Source organism: Limulus polyphemus, unplaced genomic scaffold (assembly GCF_000517525.1).
Source record: "Limulus polyphemus unplaced genomic scaffold, Limulus_polyphemus-2.1.2 Scaffold3, whole genome shotgun sequence".
Taxonomy (NCBI): domain Eukaryota; kingdom Metazoa; phylum Arthropoda; class Merostomata; order Xiphosura; family Limulidae; genus Limulus; species Limulus polyphemus.
This window is the reverse complement of record NW_013665613.1, coordinates 1,262,921-1,273,693: the sequence shown is the minus strand read 5'-3', so window position 1 is coordinate 1,273,693 and position 10,773 is coordinate 1,262,921. Positions and strand designations below refer to the sequence as shown.

Sequence of the window (10,773 nt, the reverse complement as noted above, 5' to 3'; positions counted from 1 at the left end):
ATTGGTGGGATAGGGATAATATAATGTGTATTACATCTGATGCAAGATAATGTTTCAAACAAATAATGTGCATGCACATGTAGAGTGATCTGTTCCTATAATTACCCAGCTTTAGGTTAAAAGTATATATTTCTCATTAAATTCCTCAGTACAGTCACAGTTCGACACATCCTCATTCACAGTTTACTTTAGTCCATCTGTAGATCGATAACTCCATTGCATCCTCGTATTTAGTGATCATACAAAAAATGTTTCCTTACAAGTACGATATCAAAAGTTAAAATGGATGTCGAGAAAAATATTAATAATAACACAAAAAAAATCAAAAAAAAATCGATCGTTCCTTAACTGTAAGACAATAGTTTTTTAGTAATAAATCATAAGCTTTCCAAAATTTCAATGTTGATGCCGTAATTAGCCTTTGTGCTAGAGGATTTCAATGATGTTTAAGTGTTTTTTTAACATATCTCTGTCAAACAACAAGGGGTTGTTTACGAAACTTTTGCTCAGCTAATGAACAAAATACATTAGCTTGATACCACTGGGTTCAGAAAAGGGACAAGTGCTATTGCGACAGCTGACAAGCGAGTTGATACCACTTAAAAAGTAATCAGAGCAGACAAGTCTGTATTTCTTTCCATGACAAAGCATTTCTAAATACAGAACGTAATATTTAAAGTTGTTGCCTTCATTAATATGATTTGTTTCCAGAATGTCACTATTCTCACAGTTTTTGCCTTTGTCATTTCCACTGATAGAATCAAGGATTTTAAGTTTAGTGCTTGCTTTATAAAACAAACTTTTTATATATTTTTTCTTATGTGAGACGTTATTTGGTGTTTGAAAGTCTTCTATATACGCTCGCACGGGTTTGTGAGATCTGTCTGAGGAGCTGCTTGAAACTAAAAAGTTTCTGCTTTCAGGATTTTGTGAAGTTTTAACATGTAAACCAAACATGCGGATAATACGTTTATCGCATAAGCCTAACTGTATTACAATAATGTTGTATGCATCACAGAAAATTGTCAGCCTTACTGCGTAAAGGGAATTGTTAAGATTTTCTTGTGTTAACTGAGGTTTTTTACTACTGTGTACTTGGTAAGACAGTTTGTAGTTGATGTTCTCTCCATTTATTTTTGAGAGGGTTGTCTTACAGGGAAGAAAGAGAACCCTTTTCGTGTTCTCTTCCGTCACATTTGATTGTTTATTTGAGTTAAAATTTTTGGAGTTGTTCTTATTTAAAGAATATTGTTCTGTTGAAAGTTTGTCAGATTTTTTTGTAATCACTTGTTTTTTTGTTATACTTGGACATGAATTTTGTTGTTTTTTCCAGAGTGAGATTAAAGATTGTTCGGAGCTTATGTTGAGTGGTATTAAGCAGTTGTTATCGTGTTTAACATTTCTGCAAGGAATCTCATGATTAAAGTATTGACGAAATATTTCCACAGAATCTACAAAAGCAGTCGTCACAAGAGACACATCAACATATATGTCACATGAGATATATGCAGATTTTTTAGAGGTTTCTTGTTCCAGAGACATCTTATTGGCAACTGAAGAGGCTTGGTTTGATGATATAAATTCAATCTTGTGTATCTTAAATGAAGTGGCACTAGCAATTCTGATGCAAGAAACAGTTGGAAGTGTTCTGCGAGAAGAAAATTGATAGATATCTAGAAATGAAAGCTGGCTATAGGCAGTATTTATGGATTGCTCGTTTGAGATTTCCATGCATTTAGCTGAGTTCTGTAGTTTGGTAATGTTCAACCTGTCATTTAAAGCTGAAGAAAGGTCCTTGATAATAAGTTTCTGAAAAGTGAAGAATGGCGTAATTTGAGATCCGCGTAGTTTCTGAGTTTTTGACTTGAAATCTGTAAATGTCATCGAGAATGTGTCAACTGCGAAATAATCCGTATAGAGAAAACTTCTGTACTGAGAAACTGATTTCTTTTTGTTATAGAAAGAAAGTTGCCTGAAATAGCTTTTGGGGAAGACTTCCAAACGTGGAGAAATCTGGTTATTGGTCGAACAACTATTACAAGTTAATGATGCGGATTCTAGTAAAGAAAAACCCACTGATGAAAGAATTGAATCAGCTAGCGATAACTTATAGGATGGAAATTTAAATGTATATTGTGTTAAATTAAGTTTTTTAAAACAAACATTTCGTAAAGGAGAACTTGATGGACTCTGGGAGACTTCAAGATCAACTGATTTTAGATCATTATTTAATTGCACTTTCCTAGTTTTAGGAGTATTGTTTGCACTATCATTTGATATATCTTCCCAACCACTGCTCTGCCTACTGTCCTGAGAAAACATATGTAAGGATGAAGAATCTTCATTCTGATGTTCTCCACCGCTGGAAGGTTTTGGCTGGTCTGGATACTCTGTGGAATTGCGCAGAGACGTTTTCTCTTCTGGCGATTTTCTGCCAACTAAAAAGTAAGTGGTCATATCTCCTTTTCCTTTCACTTTTACACGGCCTCTGCATTGGAACAAGTACGGATAGTCTTTCAGTAGAAGATATATATCCTCAGTTACCTGGTGTAGCAAAAAAGAGAAAAACCCAAATGACACCTTTTTTTTTTTAATCTAAGTATCCCTTTTTTTTTACTGTGATCATGTTATAATATTTCACCATCAGAAATTATAATCATGTAAAGATTTCTAAATATGATATGATATTTTTATCGTTCTTTGCGAATAATTTTAAAACATTATTTATATCCATAATATTTTACAACATTCTTCTCTTCAAAAATTTGAGTTTTCATACTAAATGACATTATATTTATCGTTATAATTTATGTTCTCTAATTACAAGCATTCATTTCAAAATCAGTTAAACCATTAAAAAATGCGTTATTTATTTTTTCATTATTTAAATTTCACCTGATTAATACCTGTGTGTGGTTTGGCAGCCCGGTGCTATCCATTCTACTTGCAACGTTGACGGTATTGCCCCATATATCATATTGCGGCTTCCTGGCACCAATAACCCCAGCTACTACAGGACCTACATTGATACCTGGGCAGAGGAAATTAAAATCAATAAAACTAGATGACTAATAAAATACATTTACGTTATACACATTACAGGATTCTTGGGATTATGTTAAAAATGTGCGAGGCTGAGATTACAAGCATCTTTTAATTCGTTGTATAAGCTATTTTATGTATGTTTCTGATTTTATTAACCAAATGGAGATTCGTAATATAAAACGTCTCCTTAGAGGTAAAGTATTACCGTGGAGTAGTTATTTCTCCTTACAAGACTGCAAGTATCAGAACACGTGCTCTGGGTTTTTAACCACCTTGGGGCTGCCAGGTAAAGTATTACCGTGGAGCAGTTATTTCTCCTTACAAGACTGCAAGTATCAGAACACATGCTCCAGGTTTCTGGCTATCTTGGGGCTGCCAGGTAAAGTATTACTGTGAGGTAGTTATTTCTCCTTGCTGTATTTTTGTCTAATAGGTTATCTGCCATGGATTTTTTCTACCACTTATTATTGAATTTGTAAGATTTTTCAAGTCATTCCATCAATGACCTTTAAATATATCACATGACTAACAAGTCAATTTAGCAGTGACCAATAAGCTTGTCATGTGACTAACAAGTCAATCTGGCAATAATATTAGAGAGTAAAAGGGAAACAAAGTTATTAGAAGGTAAAACATTTTTTTGTAACTGTTGTTAGTGAAAAACACTATACTTGTATACATGACAAAACTAGCAAAATTTGTCATTTTGTTGAAATTCCTTTACCCAATTTTAATTATGCTGTGTAGTAAGGAACTGGTGATATGCAAAGCATCAATTTATTCATTGCCATCTTTCTCGCAGATAAGAAAACATTAAACCTGATACGACAGTATATCTTTCGGTATGTGCTATGATGTATTCAGTCATGAAAGTGCAATGAGATCTGATGTAGACATACATTTAGTCGTCTAATTTCATATATAGTTTTAGATGAAGATGAAGTTCGATTCATAAGAACTATGCCTTATCTTATTTTCTGATTTCATGTTAAACTGTTGTTGTGGAAAAGATAACATGCTTAACTCTTGGCATCTATAATTCAAGTTAAAACAATGCTAAGTCAACAGATTAGCTATTGCTCTCGAAAGAAATTATGTTGGTTCAAACCAGGAGCATACAAGTTCGAATTAATGGGGATCATAGATTTTATTTCATCTCGAGTAGGAATATAATTATCTAAACGAATACTCTTAGCAGATAAAATGTGTTACTTTCATTCAGAGGCCTACCTTTTAAGCTTTTTGCATATTTGAATATATGATCAGGAAGATGCTGTGCTTCATCCTATATATAATGTGAAATTTAGAACGGGCATTTTTATAAGTAAGAAAGATAAGGACAACATCGAAGTAGGAAAAAGAAGAGCACAAAATTAACTTAACAGCAAAAATATTTTTAGCAACATCCCCCTCATTAGATATTAAGATAAAATTTCAAAATATTCACCAAACATAAATGAACGATAAAACATTACCATAAATATTATACGTATTTCTTATTAGCTTTATTATTTAAAATGTTAGTGATCCTCAATCCATATGTTCTAGGGTGGATATAAATATGGAGCCACCTCACCCTTTTACCTCCAAGTTGTGGTATCTTTGAGAGATGAAAATGTAGGCATACGGCAATTTAATTTCGCATTAAGCTTTTCAAACAATATATGAATGAATCTGTCTGTATAGAAATAGTATATTATTGTTTTTCAGAGAAATGCTTTATAAACTTTAAGCTAAACAGATATTCTAGATTTACAAAGAGGCCCATGATTGTAAGTGAACGTTTAGTTGTATTCTCAGTGAAACAAGTACCTTGAATAATGAATGTATTACAAGGAACGGTGTTATGTGATATCAGCATGGATATGGAAAAAATAAACAAACATATCAGACAAATATAATAGTGGTAGAAAAACTAAGATGACAGATCGCGACAGACAAGCATTAACACGAATAGTGAAACGCAAACAAAAGAGTACAGTGAGCACAAATTAAGGTTAACCTAAAGCAACCAATTTATGTCAGAAAAACTCAAAAATAATTGCACAGGATAGGGTATCATGGCAAATTTGCCATTCAAAAACCTCTAATGATACCAAAAATGCAAAGGCACGAGTAAATTGGCATCAGGAACTTAAATAGGACTGAAAATCAGTGGAAGAATGTGGTTTGATCAGGTGACTCTTATTTTACATTTTATCCATAAAATTGGTATGTAAATATATGGTGAAAACCAAAGAAGACTACAGTACTGAATATCTTGTGCTATCAGTTAAGCATCGTAGAGTCTGTTATGATATAGGCAGCTTTTGTTTAGAACAGTTTAGAGTCTGTGATCTCACTGAAAGGTAAAGTAAGAGCAAATTATACTTAAACCTTGCTACATACTTCATGAAGACAATGTATCAATTCGTATTGCCGAATTTGTTAAATATTTGTTTAAAGAACGAGAAGAAATTTTGACACCTGACCCGGCCACTACAGTAACTACATGAGAATGTTATCGAACATCTATGGTCAGGTCTTGAAACCAAGTTTCAAGGCAGATTTCTACTGACAGTCATTTCAACAGTTAGAAGAAACTCTGATCGACGAAAGGTAAAAAAACAAAACAAAATATATTGTCAGATGCACACTTTTATATTAACAAGTAAAATGTAGAAATTAATGTTTCTCTTATTTTGTCCAACCCTTGTAGGTTTTAAATGTTGAAAAAATATGTATTACTATTCAGCAAGGAACTATGAAACTCGTAATTATATGTGTATTATTCGTTTGTTATTTTTTGTTTTTTGTATATCACCTGTTGTATAAAACTTACAATCTATTTTGTTTTCCTTTACATTCGTAGTATCTCTTGGTTGAATTCGACCGTGGAAAACACATAATAATGACTAGATCTGTTATTTGATTTTTATAATCGAGATATTCTAAATGCACAACCTTTATGCTCATATACATTCTAAAACCTTATGCTACAATACCTGGGTGGAGTTTTCGTACAGCGTGTTTATAAAGTCCCTATCTATTTCAGTGAAATAACGAGTTTTATTGATTGGTATTGCAGAACCCTATGAAGATGAATGTGCAAGAACATGTGATGGCGGTAACATTGCGTATTCAAGGAAAGAAATGCAAAGAAATCAGAGAGAAGTTTGAAAGAAAATTTCATAAGCCAGGTCCTACAGATAAGACAATACGCGAACTGTTGAATAAATTCAAAAGAACGGGATCTGTTAATGATGGACCAAGATCTGGAAGTCCACGTGTCTCAGAGCACGCTGTAAATGCAGTACGAAAGGCTATCACGGAAGAAACACGCATGTCAATTCGTGTCGCATCACCAAGACTCAGGCTAACCAATTCAACGGTCTAAAAAATTTTGACATCACATTTGCATAAGAAAAGTTATCACCTTCAAGTTTTACATGATTTGCATGAAGAGGACTATCCACTGCGAATTGCAATGTGTGCCGATCTCGTTGAACGCATTCAGAATGAAAATTTAATGTGATTTTAGTGATGAAGCAACTTTCCATACGTGTGGAAAGGTTAATCGCCATAACTGTCGCATATGGGCTAATGAAAGACCGATTGATTTCTTCTATCAATGGAAAAGAGATACTCCTGAAGTTAATGGTTGGTTGTGTTTGACTAAATCTAAGATTTATGGATCCTTTTTCTTTGCTGAAGCTACAGTTACAGGGGCTATTTATCTGAATATGTTGCAGCAGTTCCTAGAACCCCCAGTTGGTTGGGAATGGGATATTGAACACCGTCGTCTTTCAGCAAGATGGTGCATCTTGTCTCTACGCAAACATTGTTCGGGAGTACCTGAATGAACGATTTCCAGATCGGTGGATCGGACGTGGAAGCAACAGGCCCTGGGCGGCTCGATCGCCAGATCTAACACACTTGGATTTCTTTGCATGGGGCTTTATCAAATCAGACGTCTATCAAACGAAGGTTAAAAATCTGCAGGACTTACGTACACGCATTATAACGGCTGTTAACAAAATAACCCCTGAAATGCTCCAGGATGTGTTCAGAAATGCTGCAGAAATATTTGAGCTCTGTAGAGATACTGATGGCGCACATGTAGAAACTTATTCTTAAATATTCAATAAATGTGTGCTTTTTATCGTTTTATAATTGAATTTAACACAATTACCCGTTATTTCTCTGAAATAGATAGAGACTTTATAAACACTCTGTATTATAACACACGCTCACTGCAAGGGGGAAGGTACTGCCTAATATTAATATGAAAAAAGTAGGCAAAAACTACCCCATTCCTTTGTAAAAATAAAAGTAATATATAAAGAAATTTGCGATTTTAAGTTTACTAGTACTTGGTTTTTGAAAACATGTTACAGAGCAAACGACAACTATTTCTTCAGTGTTCCTTAACAGTAAGACAAGTAATTAAACTGTTCTTATGAAATAAATCATGTCACTTATACTAGAAACTTTTAATTTTAACAAAAGAATACAATTTGATCTACGGATATAATTTCTGTATAGACTTAACACCTAATGTTATTTTATTATAAGTCTCTCAGCTTAGAAGAGTTTTATGCCAGACTTGTAAAAAATGTGACTCATAAAGCTCCTAATTATATATATATATATACTCACGAATGAACGTATAATATTTTTATAAGTTCAGGAGCGTAGGATCTTTCATGATAAAAGACATACTAAAGTGTAACGCTATATCATTCGCACTACTTTTGTATGTTGTTTAAGTTCACGTATATTTTGCAATTTTATTATAGAGAAGGAAATGCTTTATCTTTGGTATTTGCAAAATTGTGCTTTTTAAGTGTTAATTATGAAAGCATTACTTTGAAAAAAATCTAAAAAGGGATTTAACTGCTGAAATACTTTTTCCATATCCTGTTTTATAGAAATATTTGCTTGTTTAATATAATAACAAATAATGAAGTAATGCCGTTATAAAAAAACGAGATTTATACTCCATATAATTATAAGATAACTTTTACTTTAACTGACGTTTCGCCTTTGCGGCTTTTTCAGGGCTTCTAACTTTATTATCAAAATGTGCAAGTACCTTCAGTATGCACTACAAAGTCTGAATGAAGTAATACACATGTTCTAATCAAAGCGTAATCAAACGATACTTACCTACTCGCAACATAAAGTTATTGTAAGAATTCTCATTTATATCGGCAAGTTTGTCTCTCATGGCAAACACTAACTCCACCAAATTACTGATATGTTTGGCCGCCTCAACATTGTTGTCCTCCTGAGAGAAAAATATGGTTCTGTATTAGATCATATTCAGTAAAAATAGAATTTTATTTAGTAACTAGCTGGAATATCCATCCCCTGGACGGAAGTTATGTAAACTCATGATTAATGAAAGGTTATCTTAGGACATTAAAAGTTGCTTCCCTTATATGTAATTATAAAAAATGCAAAAAACGCCCATAAAAACCTCAAAATGCAAAACTGAAAATTTGCGTGTATCACCCCATGAACCCAACAAATCTGCATGCCAAATTTGGTGAAGGTCCATCAACAGGGGGCGAAGTAGTAGTAAAAAACGCAAATACGCCTAGAAAAACCGCTAAACGCAAAATGCAAAACTGAAATTTTGCATGTACCCCCCGCATTGATCTAATGAACCTCCATACCAACTTTGGTGAAGATCCATTTAAACTCTACGAAGTAGTTACATGGACAGACAACAGACAGTATTATTATATTGATATAGATGCTGTGAAACATCGCAAATAAAATATAGACATTTTTGTCTAACTAGAATATACTTTTATAAAATATGTTTCTAAATTTCACTTAAAATATATTATCTAAAATGCCATCGTTATCACAATACCATACCAATTCTCATAACTGAACCAATCGTTACATAGTAATAATAATATATATAACAGTAAAATAATAATATTATTTTATATCGTAATACATTTAGTGTTACAGGACATTCTAGACAATATAATGCAAATATACAAATAGCAGTTAATTTGCAGTATCAGAATGGATCTTTTTTTGCAGTTTTTTTCTTTAAAAATTTAATTTCAGAATCTTAACTTACAGGAATACGACAATCCGGGATTAGGCCAATCGTAGCCATGTAAGTGCTTCCTATTGTCTTAATCTTGTCAATAGTTCTGAATCTTTCGTCATCTAAGAGCTGAAAATAAGTGTTAGTTAAACGATAATTATTTCAACTTTTATAAGTGTAGTTTATAAGTTTGGTATTTATATCATATAATCATTATATCACACAGTCGCTGAAAAAGAAGAGTTACTGCTTAATAATAATAATATGAAAAAAGAGCGAAAACACGTCATTCTTTTGTGCTTTTAAGTTTTGTAGTCGATTTCTGAAAAAAAAATACAGAAAAAGGAAAAACTATTTCCAAACAATTTCACTAAAAGTAAAATGAGCAATTAAACTTTTGTTATGGAATATACATGACAATATATAAGCTTCTTGTTTGTTTGTAATTAAGCACAAAGCTACACAATGGGCTATCTGTGCTCTGCCCACCACGGGTATTGAAACCTGGATTCTAGCGTCATAAGTCCACAGACATACCGCTGTGCCACTGGGGGGCTATATAAGCTTACTTTTTAAAAGCGTATTTCAAAAGTCACTTTATTATCCAAATGTAGCTTCATACTCATTTCTTACTCATATACTTAAAACTTTTGCCACTCTCCTTTCTGGATTATATGATACTCCTAAAATATTACCTTAAAAATTTAGAAACCCTTATATTCCACTTACCTCGTCAAAGTCGACAATAATTTCATTCAGAAGTCTCAGGCACTCCACACCTTGATTATTGGTATTGAGTTCCATATAAAACTCGTGATAGTTGGGAATGGAAGCAAACATGACACCAACTTTGGCATAAGACTGGTGATAAAGCTCCTAGCCAAATATATTTTCATTATTAAAAGTTACAACATTTCAAAAGAAATATTATTACAAAAATTCAAGATAAAATTGCTTTATAAACATAGTTAAAAGTATTAAACAAAAGAATATTTGCAAATATTTGCAGGTGAAATATTACTGAAAAAAAAGAATATAATTTCTAAAAACAAAACAGGTTTTAATAAAAAATAAATGAAAGATTAAGTAAGATAAACTAAAATTATTAGTAATTATGATCAAAACTTAAATTAAAAACTATTTTGTGATATCACACAAAGAAAGATTTCTATGTAAACATATGGTAAACTGGTGGTAAATTCCCTACAAATGTTAATTTATACGTTAATTTATATATAAGATACACAAAATTGTATGTTCTAATATCACAGTATTTTTCCCAGGATTGATAAACAGAGGAAAATCCTTGTGTAAAGCGAAGAATCCCACTGCAGAGATTGAGTATGTATATAAAAACGATCTTGGAGCTTCATCACATCGTTACAACTCATGTCACCACGTCTGTTCGTACTCTATCTGACGACCGCGCATTTTGGCAATAACACTGGAGAGTAGTTTCCATTACAAAATGATCTTTCGTAAGTTTTCTTTTCATTATTCATATAGTGTATGAGAGCAGCGGCTTCCCAGCGCTTGTTTCAACAGTCTGATCGCTCAGTAATTTACAGGTGCTGCGTCCCCTGACTTGGCCAGTATGTATTCGTCTTGAATAGCACGAATGCTTGTTTCAATATCCAATTTCAGGTCTGCGATGGTTGAATGGATATATCACGGAA

General features: G+C 32.8%; 1 protein-coding gene across 1 annotated transcript in view; it reads right to left on the bottom strand.

Annotated features, from left to right (window-relative positions):
* Positions 1-6: 6 nt before the first annotated feature.
* LOC106469035 (adenylate cyclase type 1-like) overlaps positions 7-10,773 on the bottom strand; it is a 179,939-nt gene continuing 169,172 nt past the window's right edge. Inside the window, exons 17-21 of the mRNA XM_022398095.1 lie at positions 9,827-9,973; positions 9,128-9,226; positions 8,194-8,314; positions 2,907-3,031; positions 7-2,544 (exon numbers count right to left, since the gene is read on the bottom strand). Of these exons, the coding sequence (XP_022253803.1) occupies positions 511-2,544; positions 2,907-3,031; positions 8,194-8,314; positions 9,128-9,226; positions 9,827-9,973 (2,526 nt within the window). The 3' untranslated portion in view covers positions 7-510. The remainder of the gene's footprint in view (positions 2,545-2,906; positions 3,032-8,193; positions 8,315-9,127; positions 9,227-9,826; positions 9,974-10,773) is intronic.